Below are 17,757 nucleotides of genomic sequence, written 5' to 3'. Positions count from 1 at the left end.
AAAAAAGATATTTTATATAATTTTATACAAAAATAGATTCCTCTGCTCAGTACAAAACCTATTTTGTAAGGCTTTACCATGAAAATAATGATTCCAAGTATGTAAGGATTCTCTAGCACTGATCACAAACACAGATACATGAAAAAAAGTTCAGCAAAAATGGTCTACTTTTTTTGTTTGTTTGTTTCTGTTTGAAAATAAGCATCCTTTCCAATTCCATTAGTAGATTAGGTGACTGAATAATTAAAAAAGATTTCAAGAAAAGTATACACTTCCTGCAGAATGTATCAAGACATATTTTCCTAACATGAGCAAGAACTTGGCCATAAAACTCCTACTGAGAGCTGCATGAAAAAAACACTGTGCATCATGCTGAAAATGTTCAGCAGTCATAACAGTAGGGTTAAAATTTTGGACATACTCATCAGTATCTTACAGGAGATGTTTCACAAAATAATATTTGTGATATATGCTCAACTACAAATTCTCTGCTTTCAGATGTATGTGTATTACAGAAATACCTCAGAAATTATACAGTCCACAAATATCTATTCAAAGGACTTTCAATGTATACCTGGCTCATTAAAGCATATTTTTAAGGAAAGTACAGAAAGTTAATAACTACAGAATGTGTTACAGTGTTATCCATGTTGCTGCAATATCTCATGCAGTATATATACAAGTAATCTTTCTAAATTACTGATAAAATGGCTCCAAGATATAGTACCTCTTCCTTTACTACAGAAACAATACAACCTATCCGGAATGAAGCATACAGTATCAAGGAAAGATGGAGACTCCTCATGTCAACCACAGCACAAGAGAAAGAGGAAAATATGAAGAGAAATACTGTATACCAAACAATGAAACCTTTAGTTTGAAGACAAATTATGTTATTTGCAACATTTGCTTCTAAAAATCATTGCCACACAAAAAAAAAAGGGAAAAAAAAAAAAAAAAAAAAGGGGGGATGGGGGGGAGGGAAGTGGAGGGAACTTTAGGATGAAAGCATAGTTTACATTTATTTGATTCTAAAAACTACTTAAAAATGACTTCTGGGAGGAATTTGCAAAAAAATGTTACATTTACACCCCCAGAAGTTAGTGATTGATTGTTCTCAATTTTTTTTTATTTTTTTTTTTTTTTTTCTGTCACAGCAAGACTCAAAGTTATGACATATAATTTTACATTTCTTTGAGCATCTGGGGTCAGTTTCAATGAAAATGTAAATATAATGAGAATTCTTGACAACTAGAGAGGACTACCTGCTTATCTATATTGAAGAAAACTGATAAAAAGTATTTACAAAGCAAGAAAGCCCAGTGTTGCTTTTTAAAAATAACTTTATAATTTCACAGTTGTATCCAGGTCCTTAACTTGCTTCCAAATGTATTCCAATCTAGGACGCTAGATCATATGTAATGTTTATAAAGCATACAGTTAAAAACTAATTCTGTTTCACTATTTCTAAGACACTAATCTTTACCATTTAATGTATTTGCTTTGTTTTTTGTGTTTTTTTTGTGTTTGTTTTTTTTTTTTTTTTTTTTTTTTTTTAACATGTGGTGGCCTAATTTGTACATCAAGGATTAACATGGATAGCTAAGTACTAAATTTGAGATTAAGCAAGACAGCAACAAACAAAATTATACTAACAAAATAAAATGTGTTGGTCCCTTTCTCCCTAAACACAGCACAAATGAGAAATGACATTACATAAACTTGCTAAATGATACAGCCTAGCATCCTCAATACTTGGTGGTATAACAAACTGAATAGAATGGTAGTGCAGAAAATTGATAGTGAGAACCCTCATCATTAATTATTTTTCTGTACATCACAAAGTTAAAATATAGGAGTATGAAAGTAAGAAAGTTTTGTGACTTTTGACAATTATTAGTAAGAAAAAGATTATAACAATTGCCAAAACAATCACAAAAGATGACATGTTACCTGGCTATGACAAAGAGCACACAACTGACACCCAAGTAAGCCAGCAGAATATACATCCAGATATCAGGGGAGAGAGGATTCAGGAAGGAGAAGACGCCCGGGTTTGTACCATTGGGCTTGCGGTACAAAATACTTATTCCAAGAGTCATAAACGGCTTGGAAAAGTCGATGACTTTCTCACGAACATAGGTAATTGCCAATGGTGCAACTGCAAGGTCAGCTTTCTGTTAACAGAAATACAAAAAAGAGAAACAGGACATAAGTCAGAAGAAACAGATTGAAGAAGAAATTCAGATTAGACAAAGTACAACGTTCATCAAAGAAGAGGTTTGCTCTTGCACTAGTAAGGCTGAAATTTAAGACAACGTTATACCTATTAGTAGGAATGCAGATATATTCTACTTCAAAAAAAAAAAAAAACAAAAAAACAAAAAAACAAAAAAACTTGTCAAAACATACATATCAAGATATGTCTTTATCACTTTTTCGCTCTGCTCTTTAGAAGCTGATGTAATTGTGAAGAAATCGTGAGTATGCTTGTGCAAATGTAGGATGTTTTATTTTAATGTAGAAATAGCAGTACAAAATGAAGATTATTTTAAAAGAGAAGATCTACAACTGAGAAGTTTTTCCATGTATGTAGTGTAAATTCATCATTTATATATATATATTTTTTGCTCACCTGGTATTGTATATATTATTTAACACTCTCAATTCCAAGATAGAATACTTTAACTTTGCTTTTTGTTATTACCTGCTATAGTTCAGTGTACTAACGAGCACCTATCTTATCATTAGATTTACTACAGTAATGCTAATACAGTAATCTCTACTGTATGAGAATGTGAAACTGTTCAAGCTATTGATTTAATTTAGTCAAGTTTCAGTGGTCTAAAACACCACAATGCATTTCATTTTCATTAGTATTCAGAACTTGCAGGTAATAAGCAGATTTGCAAGGCTTCATTTCACAGCAGCTGAGTTTTTATGGCTTTCATATTATTGGTGATAGTCTAGATGATGCAGGAAGAAAACAGGAAAGTGCAAACATAAAACCAATTTTGATTAAAAGTTATAGGGCAACACAAAGAAGTTTGAGGAACACAAACAAAATTATTAGACTGACAGAAAATTATCAGTCCTTACTCTTCTTCTGAAGCCAAGTCACTAGAAATTTTTTTAAGATATAGGTACCCAAAGAAAGAGAAATTACTGCTATTGTCCATTCTGGATTTTGGTCATAAAATATGAACTGAGCCTTTACAAATAAGAAACAGTTTATTTTAAGAAATACTGCTGGAAATTCAACCCTTGATCATCAAAGCTGTATACATGTAAATGTAAGTTGCTGCAAGTATCTCCAGTGGAAAAAAGCTCTAAGGAAACTGCAGATGCAATAAGAAATATAGCATTAGAATAAATAATTAATTTTTTATATGACAGAACAAGACTGAATCAGACAATCTAGGAGGCCTAGGTCCAAAATACAGATCCCCATCCTGCTATCTTAGAATTATCTTCAGAATTCAGAATGATCAACATAGGCTGCAACAGTTGTGTGAGTATGGTAAATCTCTTTACCAGATGATATGTCCAGATACTGGTCTCTGATTATAGTCTTTATTTATTTATTTATTTATTCATTCATTCATTCATTTTTAACATGCTCAATCATCCTACTGTCATTTCACATAGTTTGTCCTATATTCTTTTAACAAGTCCACAGTCTCAAAAAATTGCAAGGAACCAGGCGACATTGCTTTTGCCTTGCACTACCGTAAACTCTATGAAGAAAATATTTGTATATATCAGTCATCTGGTTAAATTCTAACTCCTTAAATAAATTGTGAATATTAGTTAAGTGTAATTCCTATGTTTTGTTTAAGAAGGTACAGTATGAACACAGCATATTACAAGCTATTTTCAGATAATGACAGAGTAAGTTATGTTGGAAGGTACATTTGGAGTTCACCTAATCCAACTTTCTGTTTAGAGCAAGACTACTTTAGAAAAATTAACATAATTTTCTAATGCTGCAGAAAACAACATGTAAGAGTGATTCCCTGAAACTTATACTTTCCAACTGCAATTGATACAAATAAAAAGCACCAGATGGAGGCAACACATTCAGTGCCAAAAGAAGCAAAATGAAATGGAAACGATCCTCTTTTTATTAAAGTATCTACATGATTGTGGTATCTATGAAGACAGAATTCATAATTTCAGATAAAATACAAACAAAAAGCAAGAAAAAGAGAAGAAAATGCATTCATCCTTATAATACTTCATATACAGAAAGTGAAGGTCAAAGAATGATCTGTAAATTCAAGATAAAAATTTTCATTATGGCAACTATCATTGTCAGTCTGACCTGCATAGAACTTGAAACTTCACAGGTCTGATTAAACCAGCTCTACTTTCCAAACAGATACCAATGTTGTACACTTTCTAAAGTCAAGCGAAGGGCAAAAATATGCTAACAAGTTTGATTTTGCAAAATATGTGCCCTGCTTCATGCCTACTGTTAGCATTTTTCAGATTTAGTTTACCAGTGAATGCAAATGGGATATCTCTTGACTCATGGCAAAACTGAAGCTGGGTAAACATTACACAAAATGAAAAATACAGATAGAATGACTGACATAAAAAGTATAATATTGCAAAATTTAATCACTTTGCTTATCAGATATATTTTAACTCCAAAATACTTAATTATTTCAACAACTATTTCATTCATAACTGAACATAAGAGAAGGAGTACAGTATCCAGAAGTGCATTATCAGCGTCTCCTACTGTCTTCTACAATAGAGATATACAAATAAGAGAATTATTTTAGTTAATTTCTCAGAATGAATTGGGGATGAATGATTTAAAAATATAATTTTATCCATCTAAAGGAAGATGAAAAATGGGTACGTACTTAAATGTTTTTCCATAAGTTCCATAACAAAGAATACTTCACTCACTTGATAACAGAACCATGCATGACAATGCTTTAGAGGAAAGTCTTTTATCTATCTGAAAGCATAAGGCCGAATAGCACTTATTCTTGACCTTAGAGTACTTGAGATAAAGGTCGTTTTACAACAGCATCTTATGACTGATTAAGATAATCTAGTTGCTCTAGGAGTGAGATTTTGCACAAAATAAAATTTACAATAGCAACTAGAAGCAAATAGGTCTGACAAGGACCTCCCAACATAAAATGCAGTCCTGCACAAAATAGAATCACTGTAGCAACACAATGAGTAGCCATATGATGCAATGAAGTTACACACTGCAGACAAGAATGCCACAGTAGGTGGCAGGGACTAGAGAAAAATGCTACTCAGTGAATTCTTACTTTAATTATATCAAGCATGAGGAAATCAGAATCCTGTATTCACTCCATCATTCAAAGATATGGCATGAAAAACTCAAGAATAGCACTCATATTCTGTATCTATCTGAGTAATGTGTCAAGAACAGAGAGATGTGCTTGAATAAGGAAGAGAATGCCCTGGAGGATGGGAAAATAGGATTTATCATCCTTTATATGAAAATGTTCAGTGTGCTGAACCACTGAGAGCTATTTCCATCCTGCTTTATCAAAGTGTATCCAAGGTTTGGAATACTATTTTGAATAGTTTCTTTTTTAATAGCACTTTATCTTCAGTCTTTGTCCTCCACCTTGAAGGATGGTATTTTCTTCTTTCATACTACTATAAGCACTCAATGCAGTCTACTTTTTACATTACTGTAGAAATCTATGAGAAAGGAGGATTGCAAGGTTCTGTTTGTGTTACATTGGAATTCTTTATACTCTGCTTATTTCTCCATGGTGGAAAGGTTTCACTGTCTTAACTAGTATAAAAAAATATATTTATTATTTATTATAATTGTTATTATAAATAATAACAACATTAATTTAGAGAACTCTATAGAATATTATATAGAAGTGTTTTTATACTACATATCATAAAATATCATACAGTAGTTTATACTTTAATTTAAAATAATGGCTAATATAACATCAGTTGTTATGCAAAAGCATTGCCACAGATTTATGGAAAAAGAAACTTGAAAAATCTAGCATTTTATTCACTAGATCCCAATTTATCTCAGCTCTACCTAGGGTGCATGTAAGCTAACTCATCTGATAAACTTGTAGCAGTTAATTAAATTCAATAACACTTAACTAATAGAATGGGTGGAATGGACCTTAAAGGTCATCTACTTCCAATCTTTCTGTCCTGGAAGGTTTAGGGACATCATTCACTAAATCAGGATGCCCAGGGCCCCATCCAACCTGGCCCTGAACACTCCTCGGGACTGAACATCCACAACTTCTCAGGGCAGCCTGGCCAGTGCTTCACCACCCTCCACCCTCTGATTTCATCTGAATATCTAATCTAAAACTACTGCTTTTCTGTTTTAAACTGTTACACCTTGTACTATCACAACATATTACAGTAAAGAGTCCCTATTCTCCTTCATCATCACAGAATCATAAATTTTTTTGAATTTGAAGAGACCTTTAAAGATCTAGTCCAACTCCCCTGCAATGAAAAGGGAGATTTGCTGCTAGATAAGGCTGCTCAGAACCTGGAAGACTGCAATAAGGTCCCTCTGGAGATATTCTTTATACCAAACAAATCCAAATCTCTCAGCCTGTCTTCAGAGCTGGCTCCAGCCATCTGATCATCTCTGTGGCCCTCGTTTGGATACACTTCAACAGTTCCACATCTTTCTTGTACTTCAGAATGCAGTCCAGGTTTCAGTACCCCAGGTGAACTCTAATGAAGGAGGAGCATATGGAGGTAATCACCTTCCTCTTTCTGTTGGTCATACTTCTTTTGTTTCAGCCAAGGATTTGGTTGACTTTCTGGGCTGTAATTATGTATTGCTAGGTCATGTAGAACTCTTTATCCACCGCTCAATTTGTACTGATGTGTGGAATTGCCCTAGTGAAGGTGCAGGATTTACACTTGGCCTTGCTGAACATCACAAGTTTTCCATGGGCCCACCTCTCAAGCCTGTCAAGACCTGTATGGATGGCATCCCTTTCCTCTGGAGTACCAACTGCATGTCTTAGCTTGGTGTCATCTGCAGGCCTGTTGAAGTTGCATCCAATTCCAGCGTCCATGGTGAGGATACTAGTATAAACTTATGAACAAACAGCTTTAATAAAAATGAAGTGATGGATTTTCCCACACCACACTATACAGATCCTGTCTGAAGGGACTACTCCTCCTTGCCATGCTATGGTAGCCTTTTCTGGGACTTCCTTAGAGGAATTAACTGGAAGACAAACTTGGAGAGAAGAACGCTACAGAACTGCTTGATTTTCAAGTGCCACCTCCCCCAAGCACAAAAATTGTTCAACCTCACATTAAGTCAACAAATATTGGCAGGAAGCCTGCATGAATAAAGAGTTCCTGACAAATCTTACATACAAGAAGAATACCATATATGAAAGCAGGGACAAGTGACTCAGGAGGAATATAGCAACACTCTTTAAACATACAGGCAGGGCTAGGATGATCAAAGTACATCTGGAGTCAAATGTGGTGAGAAATGCCTGGAGCAAGAAGGGCCTTGTAAGTACGTAAGCAGCCAAAGGATCACAAAAGAAAATATGTTAACTGGTGCCAAATGAGGGAGGGGGTCTGTTCACAAGGGACATGAAGAAGGTCAGGTTTGTGCTTCACCTCAACCTTAACTTGTAAGAAGACTTGTCCACAGGAATCCCCACTTCCTGAGATTCTTGGGCAAGTATGAAGCAAGGAAGACTTACTTCTGAGTGGAGGATGAACAAGTGAACAAACATGGAAACAAACTGCACACACAGAAGTCCATGGGACACCTAACAAAATATATTCACAGGTACTGAAGGAGCGGGCTGATGATTGCCACCCTCAGCTATCTACAGAAGTATGTGTAAATGAGGTTCCTAAGAACTGAAAGAAAACAAATGTCACTCCTGTCTTCAAAAAAATTGTATCTTGGGAAATAGCGGCTGGTGAGCACTGACTTTATTCCTGGGAAAGTAACAGAATAAATCTTGAAAGTCATACTAAGAAAAAAAAAGGTAAATGGAAGATGAGAAAGAATGGAAAATGTGTGAATTGCTGGACTGATTAAAGGTATGAAGTTCAGCTGTAGATCAGTTACCATTGGTCAGCAGTAGCACCAACACTGTTTACTATATACAATAATAAGCTGGATGAGAAGACAGAATGGACCCTCAGTATGTCTGCAGGTAATACTGGCAGGGATAGATGATAGATGAATGGACCAAATTCTGTATCCTCTCAGGTACCAATATACCTTCTGTAAGGCTAATCAGCTATGCCTCATTAGGCAGAACATGGCTTATAGTTCAGGGAGGCCTGAACTTGCTAAATACTTGGCACTGGCAAGGCACTGGGGTGATTGGTCGAGGTCCAGACTCCCTGGAGAGAGACATGGACATACTGGACTGAGACCAACATAAGACTACAGGGATGAATAACAGACTGGAACACTTGCCATACAAGGAGAGACTGAGAGATGAAACAGTTTAGCCTGGAGAATAAATGGCTCAGGGGAAGCTGATTAATGAATATAAAAATTTGGTGGGATAGAGAGAACAAAGAAAGAAAGAGACAAATCCTTCTCAGTGGTATCCAGCGAAAGGAGAAAAGTTAATAGGCAAAACTAAAATGCAGGATATTCCATTTAAACATAAAAAAAAACTAAGAATGGTCAAACAGTAGAGCAAAGTGGCCAGAGAGAGTTGTCTCTGCCCTTAAGGAAAGTCACACTAGATGTGCTCTTCAGTGAATTTCTCAAATATTACAAGAAATTAAATATTAAGATATGCAATTATTTTATTTCTATATTGTTGGTTTACATTGGGGGATTAAGTAGAAAGAGAAAATAAAAGACTACACCACAGGACAATTTTCTTACAGATATCTCTACCTGATAAATTTTAATATTTAGATAAAGAAAATAAATGAAAAGTTGTTCTGAAAAAAAAAAAAAAAAAAAAAAAAAAAAAAAAAGAAAGAAAAAAAATTTAAAAAGAATAATAATAGTAATAAAAAAACACTTCAAGTTACACGCAGAATCTGTAAACTCAGAATTAAAATGTGTTATTTCTTGGTTTCACAGAATATGCTGGATACAACTTGGATACAACTGCAGTTATTGTTGGTACCAGGTTCCAATCTATTCAGGCAGATTTGAGTGGCATTTGAAATCATGCTGCCACTGTAATCTTTGTCAGCAAAACACCTAACTTTATGCAAATTTTAAAAACAACTAATGGGATTAGTTCAGAGAATAGCAATGATACTGCTTCAATGATAGCTCTTCATAACTGACCCATTTATTCGAGATTATTATGCTGTAAAAATAATAGAAGTGTAGATCTTATAATAGCTTTCTCTTTAAATCTCAGAATTATTAAATCAGTAGTTCTCTTGAAGAAAGAGAAATCATTTCATGGAAATGATCATGGAAAGATCATTTTTAAAGTAACTTTAAAATCTTCAGACATGGAACTGACAGGTTCTGAATGCTGCTCTTGAGATTTTGAAAGATTCATTATTTGTCTGACCAGGTAAACTATCAAAAATTTAGTAAGGATCCTCAATTATAATGAATTTTAAGAATAAATTGAGAGTTTGTATATTGTAAGATTTTAGAAAAGATAATTTCAGAATAACTGTGTAGAATATTTTTCAATACCAGATCACTTAATTAAAAATAACTAAATTAAGAAATATATTTAATAAAATACATTTAAATGAGCCTCCAATTTTTAACACAGAAGCAATCATGCATCAGACACAAAATGATTTAAGAACATATTTTTGATACTAAAATGTTTTCTTTCAATAACAAAAAATTCGGTACACTTCTAAAGCAGAGCAAGAAGTAAAAACAAATCTTTCTTTAAGCTTATATTTCATTTCTTTAAACCTGACAGCAACATAAAAGGCAAGTTCTAACCTGTTTTTTAAAACTATATGGAATTTTATGTATAAAAACTCATCTCAGGATGCCAGTTAGTTATACAACACTCAGAGCAAAAAAATTCTAACAAGTGTCATTAATGCTATCCATTTTCTTCTGGCATTTTATTAATATCAGGCTACACACTCAGTAATATATGATAGTTCTTTAGAGGCACGTATATGCAGATATTTGGTATATGCATGTACAAGGTCTCCTTTGAATAATGTCTTCTATTTTATAATGTTGGTCCACATCAGAAGCAGATGTTGGGTGGTAAGGCAGTAGAGGTTAAACCTTCACACCAATATTCCATTGCAATTTGTTGTCATGTAACAGCAGCAGAGGTGAAGTCTGACAAAATACTGACTCACACAAAAGTAAGGATGAAGTAAAGGGGTAACTGAATTCTTCCACTTGAAAAAAAAAAAACAAAAACCTGCAAGCATTGACAATCATCAACATTTACAGTGAAGAAACAGTGGGCGTGAGTACAGTGAGGTAGTGGGTGGTGTATTTCAGCAGTGGAAATTGTGACAGTGGGTCACCTCAGCTGGTGCAGATTTTTAGAAACACAGCAGGCTCTTGTTAATTACCAGTGAAAATGCATAGCTAATGATGGTGAGTACATTGAATAATATTGTTCTGTAGTGGATAATTTGTGCTATTAAGTGGTGTTAAAGGACTCATACTGGTTGAAGTTTCCAGGGAAATAAATAGGAGGTATTACTTTTGGAGCAACCCATGTATATGTGAATGTATATTAAATATTTCATATTTTATATATAAAGGATTCTCAGGAAGAAAATTAGTTCATCTTCAGAAGTTACCACACATTATGGATTATCAGGCTCTTAGAAGTAAGGAAAAATTTGACTAAAGAAATGCTAAACCACTTTGGCAAAGTAACCTGCCTTTCTTCCCAGTGCATCCAGAAAAATACCAGTTTCATCTGGTATATTTTAGACTTCAGTGAAGCTGCACAGGTAGTTTCTCTTTTCATTTTTAACTCTGACTTTTATTTAATTCTCTTAAACAAATAACTTGTCTTTGATACTGCAAGTTCACATGGTGTGCATGATATTCTATTCTGGGCATCATTCCCAGAGACACATCTCCCAACATATCCTGAAACCGTTTGATGAAAATGCTCCTTTATTGAAAGCTGGTGTACTCCAGGATTCCATCACACATTCTATCCATCCTATCTGAAAAGTTCACTTCAAGATGTTTAAAAATTCTTTGGAAATGAAGAAAAGATAAACTTCTGAATATTTCATTTGTTTATTTTGTGCCTTCATTATCAGAAACAATACTAAGATTTAATTTTATTGTACTTTCTCCAAGAATCTCTTTAGCTGATTTATGTAGGTCACCTAAAAATCTCTCAAAATCATTCTGTTGCCACTTCTATATGAAGGAAACCAAAGCAGGAGCTAAGTAGCAACATTTCTTAAGCATATTCACAAGAGCTATGAGCAGAATTTATGAATCCCTGATCTACTCAGCCTGTAAATATTGCTCTTAACCATTAATTTAGAACAAGATTTGAGCAGGCAGGAAAGAATAGTGAGAAATGTGGTATCAATTTTCCCAGTATAAGTGATCTTTATTTTTATCTTTTCTGTAGAAACTGAAGAAACAGCCCAAAGAATAAATGAGCTGAATGAATACGATAAGCTGTAAAAATCACTTTTGTAATGAAAAACAGAATTGCAAATAATCTTATTGGAGAAAAAGTACATATGTGAATATAAAATTTGTTTCATCAATTTTCTCCAGGCAATTTACTTTTCACTAAGTAGGGCCAAGCCCAACGAGTAACCTTTTCTGAACAAGAAGAGAGAAAGAGAACAAGATTGTAAACAATCAAAATTATCCAATAAAATGGACAAGCCTCAATGGAAATTAACTTTGTTCCTGGGGAATTCCAGCTTCCACATATATTTCACTTCAGCAGACACATACATACAAACAATAATCTTCATGTTATTGTGCACCACTCTTCACTGTCATTATTGCAACAAATCTCTTTCTTCAGTGTTAATAAGGAATTCAAACATGCATTTCTCCTATGCTCTTCACTGAATTAACATTTGACTACACTGCTCCCTGGGGAGCCTATTCCATAGCTTAACAACCCTTTCTGTAAAGAAGTGCTTCTTAATATCCAAATTAAACTTACCCTGGTGCAACTTGAGGCCATTTCCCCTCATCCTGTCATCTGTCACCAGTGAGAAGAGACCAACCCTGCCCTCACTACGGTCACCTTTCATGTGACTCAAAAAACTTCAGTTATTTGAGGAGAGCAATAAGGTCTCCCCTCAGCCTCCTTTTCCCCAGACTAAACAGCCCCAGTTCTTTCAGTCTCTCCTCATAGGGCTTATCCTCCAAGCTCTTCACAAGACTTGTTGTCCTTCTTTAAACCTGCTCCAGCAATTCAGTGTCCTTTCTGTGCTGAGGTGCCCAAAATCAAATACAGTACTCAAGGTGAGGCCTTACCAATGCTGAGTATGGGGGCAGGATTACTTCCCTAGTCCTGCTCACCACACCATTCCTGATACAAGCCAGGATGCCATTGGCCTTCTTGGCCACCTGGGCACACTGCTGGCTCACATTCAGCTGACTGTCCATCAGTACACCAAGGTCCCTTTCTATCAGGCAATTTTCCAGCTACTCCTCCCCAAGCCTTCAGGGTTGCCTGGGGTTGTTGTGACCACAGTGCAGGACCCAAAACTTGGCCCTATTGAAACTCATACAGTTAACCTTGGCCCATCAATCCAGGTCCCTCTGTACTGCCCTTCCCCCCTCAAGCAGGGGAGTGAAGTGAACTAGAGCTTGCAACATGCTATAAGATACTCTTCTGCCTCTAGTTGATGCTCTGTCACAAGTCTTAGATATGCCAGCAATATGTGGGTGTCCTAGACAGCTTAAAGAAGCTGAAGGGGCACCAGACATCTGTCAGTTGTAAAGGAGAAATTCAAATTGTAATTACTCATCAGTGGTAATTCTTGGCTGATGAACAACCTGGCTCTGAGGGCAAGAAGGCTTCACTGCAGAACAGGTTAAATTGGCTGGAAGTAGGAATACCAGATACAGAAGACTTCATGCAAATGAGTAAAATGTCCCTTGTTGATGAGATGAGGAGGGCCGCAATATCGTCTTGCAAGAAACATGGAATGTGAGTGCTCAGGAGCCACATCACGGAAGAGAACTGGTACTGGACAGGGGTCAAACTCTGTTAAGGCACTTGATACCAATGCTCCTATGGTTAATGCTGGCATATTTCTATTGTACCTTTATAGTCTCCCTTAAGATCCACTTATGAGCATTCTCCCCTTCTACCTATTTAAAGTGACAGTGATGTGCAGAGTATAAATTGTCTTAAATTCTTTGATCAAATGTCTCTCTTTGAAGTAATTCACCCAGATAAATGCCAAAAGATAAAACAACAAAATTCTCAAAAAACTTACAATGTAAAATGAGTCTAAAAAGCTGAGTTCAACTGGCATGACCAAATCTGATAGGACACAAGCTAATTTCTGATCTAATTCTAATAGTATCTGTTTTAAAACATGTTTCACTATTTTGCTGCATCGGTATATGTTGCTATCTCACTGTTTGCACTTGCTCAAGTTTTAAGACATATGCTCTTCTATGTATATCAAATAATTTATGTGTCTCAGATCCACTATCAGAGCAGATCTTCTATGGATTAATGAAGATATACATTCTGCCACAAAAAGAATCCCACAAAAATATAAACAAGAGATATTTGTTCACTGAAAGAAGTTCTGAGTATTATTTATTCTTTATTTTTACTTAGAAATGTGCCATGGAAGAGCAAAACTAGTTTGGAAAAAATTAAACACTGTCTATTGACAAAATAAAGATGTAGAATAGTCTTGGTTTAACAAACAGAATTTGGATAAAAAAAATCATGGATGTGGATCTACTTGTATTACACTTTTAAACATTCTCCAAGGCACCACTATTCAAATGGTCCTACTGTACAGTGTTTAATAATTGGTACAGATTAAACTGAAATCTAAATGGATAGTAAAAAGCCACAAAAATAAACTTACATGATCAATCAATTCACGAACCATTCCATTCCACTGTCCACTGGCATCCTCCTGGGCTCCATATTTTCCATCCTCCACCAGTCTAATCTCATAGGAAAATCCAAGGATAGTAGACAGCTCCCTGAGGAGGTCAATGCAATAACCTTCAAATCGATCATTTCCATACAAAGGTTTATCTGACTTCTTGAACATTACATATGGCTCTTCCTGTAAAATTTGAAAATGAAAAGAAAGAACAAGCATTGAATATCCCCTCATATCTTTCTTTTCTATTCTTTTTAATCTAAATTACTATACTATATGATTACCCTCACTGTGAAAAGAATTAAATGAAAAGTAGAATTCTCTTAACTTTTCCCCGTAAGTCTCATTAGCACGTCACATTATGCATTAATACTAAATGCATTGTTTGGATGAAAATGGTAAGTCTCTCATAATACAATAAAAATGTGATTTAGCAACTGAACAAAAATAAAATTTTAATTCAAACCCCAAAGAATAAGGTTTTATGTTTCTCTTGATATGAGCCCTTTACTGTTTTCTCAGTGGTTTCATAGGCGAAGTGTAGAAAACCCACAGAGGGAGAAAGAAATGTCTATCCTACTGCTTCAAGTTATATCCTTCAATTTTTAACACTGTGGCAAAAACAGACAAGAATTAAACTCAAAAAGGGAATTCTATGGCATATGTTCCGTGAAAACTGACTGTCTTTAAGCATTTATTTTCATATATATTTATAATTTAGACTATGATGTGGCTTCTCCACATAAGGTGGTGTGGAAATAGGGCAGTAAATAAAATTAGCATAAAAATATTCAGTTATAGGAAGAAATATTTAGGCAAAATGCAAGGCTTTAGCATCTCTTTATTTTGGATAATCTTCCTCAAATACAAAGCTGAAGGAAAAAATAAATCAAACCAATGATTGGGCTTAGTATAAATCTTCAAGTAGTACAAGAAAGGTTCAATATATGACTTAGTCTGTACTAATGCTTTAGAAAGGAGTGGGGTTTTTTTTGTTGTTTGTTTGTTTTTCATTTTGTATAAAAAATAAAAAAAAAATAAGAACCAAGAAAGGTAAGAAAAATGGTAGTAGGTGCAACAAGTCTCAGATAAACTCTCCAGGGTAACTAAATAGAATTCATAGAGCTCTAAATCTCCACATCAGCATTCAGTGGGGTTAAAGGCATTTCATTGCACAGGCATGTGACAGCTTTACTAAAGATCTGTCAGCATTTCTGATGTAAATGTATCTTGAGGTGACCCATGATTTAAGCTTTTTTGTCTACAGGAAAAAACAGGAATGCTGGCATGCAGAATTTTACCCTAAACACAAGGGATAAAACAAGGAGAACATTTGCCATCAGAAGATATATCATCAGAAGATGTTTGTTTTTCTGTTTATTTTTTTGCTCCTCTTAAGGTATAATGGATTCACTGGGGAGTGATCAAAGTATTCAACACATACAAGATGGTTGCAAACTGGAATATGAGATGTTATTTTCTGTAGATGGGACAATTAGTAATGGCCAGAAATCTTCACAGAAGAAATCCAGATTAGATATAAGGGGTGATTTTATAATGATGGGCATAATTAAGTGCCACAGTAGGTTATCTAAGAGCTTGGACTGTGTTGCTAGAAGAAGAACCTTAATTACATATAGATAAAAGAAGGCAAAGAAAATAGCCATCTGGGGAACTCTATCTGTCTGCTATAGAAAGAATGTTCATCATATAATAAATTAAACTTTGACAATTAAAATTTTTTTACATCAGCTGTTCAGTTCAGTTGTTTTGGAATCATAGAATCATAGAATTACCCAGGTTGGAAAAGACCCTGAAGATCATCAAGTCCAACTGCAGCCTAACCAGTACCCTAACTCTAAAAACCCAAATTTTCAAAATGTCTAGAATTCCTTTACCAACAGTAGTTACTTCAAATATATTATCCAATATTAAATTGAAACACTGAATAAAATTATTTAAGCAAACTTTAAATTCAAACATTTATAACTGAAGATATGAAAATCTCAGACACGTCCATCTCAAACAGAACGATATGAAGTTCCTAGATAGCTTGGAATGTTCGTATACAGAGAACCTAGATATTTGCTCTCTCACTTGTTCAGATATTTACAGTGATATACCTCACAGTCTATTTGAAATCTATTTTCCTAACAGGACTTCTGCTTCTATCTTTCATTCCATGCAATACTGTATTACATGGAGAATAATTAAATGTGTGTGATATCAGAGAGTTAGTATAATCAATCACCAGTGTATGCTGTTATGTCTTCTTTGCCCTGGAAGGACCAACAGATTTCCTTCACTGACACATCTAGCTCATCCATACATTCATGCATATTTTCCTAGAAGTTCATTAAAACAAACCTGGACACTGCCCCATACACACACACACACACACACACATATATATGCATATATATATATATATATATATGTCTTCATGGATTCTACTTGCAGTTCAATACAGTTCCTCACTTAGCTTATTGGGATTCAGAGTTCATTTATTGTCATGAGCACCACACGTGATAGCTCTTATTTTACACTAGTTTTCTCAGGTCCTTCTCTGGCAATATTTAAGGTATATTTTAAACACTGAATATAGTGTTGGGGTTTTTTTGTTTGCTTGTTTGTTTGATCTGAACATTTCCATGTTAAAATATGCTTTATTTCTTCAAGGTTGAATTTTATATACAGACAAATATTATAAAATTGATTGACATGTACATTCAGGAAAACATCAATGCACTAAACATACCATCATCATAGCTTTCTGGTAAATTATCACTTCCACCAAAATCTTTCATAAGGATGATTATAAACCATTAGAAATAAAATATTTAAGCCAGGAAATTTTCAAAGATCATCAACTCTTTTATACTAATTTAGTCTTTCTCTAAATTTAATGTTATCCATTGCTCCTGAAAACACAACTCTCCAAAATTTACTACACCTTATCAAAAAATGAGTTAGTCAGAATTATTTGCATAATGTTTAAAAATATTCATTAAAATCTTCTAAACAATTTCAATTTAGATTTATGAATAAATATACTCTTTCAAGTGGACAGGCCCCCAATAAATAAAAACAAATAAACAAAACTCACCTTCCCCATAACACCATTATTACTGCTTGAAATGCCTGAAGCAAAAGCCATTGAATAAGCACTGTCAACTACACACATTTTCTAAAAGAAATGCTCATGCAGAGACAATTTTTAGTGAAAATGTGCCTACTCTGAATTCATTTAGGCTGTAAGAAAGGGATTCTATCATGACTTTCTATTGAGGATGATTGTCCTGAAATGGGAGCAATCAAAGTGAGAGTAAATAACTGCATTCTAAAAACAACTTTTATTGTCATCCAAATTACTTTACCTCTTGTTTAAATTATTTTTGATGTGTGAAATTGAATGTGGAAAATAACATTCAAGAATATTAACACAAAAATAATTCATAGGAAAAAAAATGCAAATGTCTGAGGGGATTGCTCTGTAACGAGATGGAATAAAATTTTAATAATCTGAAATGTCTGTAAACGCACTTGTAATGAAGAATTCATTATCTTCTTCATAAAAGGCAAGGGAAAGGGAAAGGATTTGGGGGGGGGGGGGGTGGAAAGCACTTTAGTAACATTCAAAATAAATTTGGCCACAATTGGATGCCATGTGATTTATTTCACAATGGCTACTAAGAAAACAGCTTTGCTGTA

At 34.5% G+C, this 17,757-nt stretch overlaps 1 protein-coding gene across 2 annotated transcripts in view; it reads right to left on the bottom strand.

Annotated features, from left to right (window-relative positions):
• GRIK2 (glutamate ionotropic receptor kainate type subunit 2) overlaps positions 1-17,757 on the bottom strand; it is a 356,468-nt gene that overhangs the window by 130,348 nt on the left and 208,363 nt on the right. For both annotated transcript variants that reach the window (XM_072333341.1, XM_072333342.1), the window contains exons 11-12: positions 14,023-14,229; positions 1,954-2,177 (exon numbers count right to left, since the gene is read on the bottom strand). In XM_072333341.1, coding sequence (XP_072189442.1) covers positions 1,954-2,177; positions 14,023-14,229 — 431 coding nt within the window. The remainder of the gene's footprint in view (positions 1-1,953; positions 2,178-14,022; positions 14,230-17,757) is intronic.

Source organism: Excalfactoria chinensis, chromosome 3, assembly GCF_039878825.1.
Source record: "Excalfactoria chinensis isolate bCotChi1 chromosome 3, bCotChi1.hap2, whole genome shotgun sequence".
Taxonomy (NCBI): domain Eukaryota; kingdom Metazoa; phylum Chordata; class Aves; order Galliformes; family Phasianidae; genus Excalfactoria; species Excalfactoria chinensis.
This window is presented reverse-complemented; position numbering and strand designations above follow the sequence as displayed.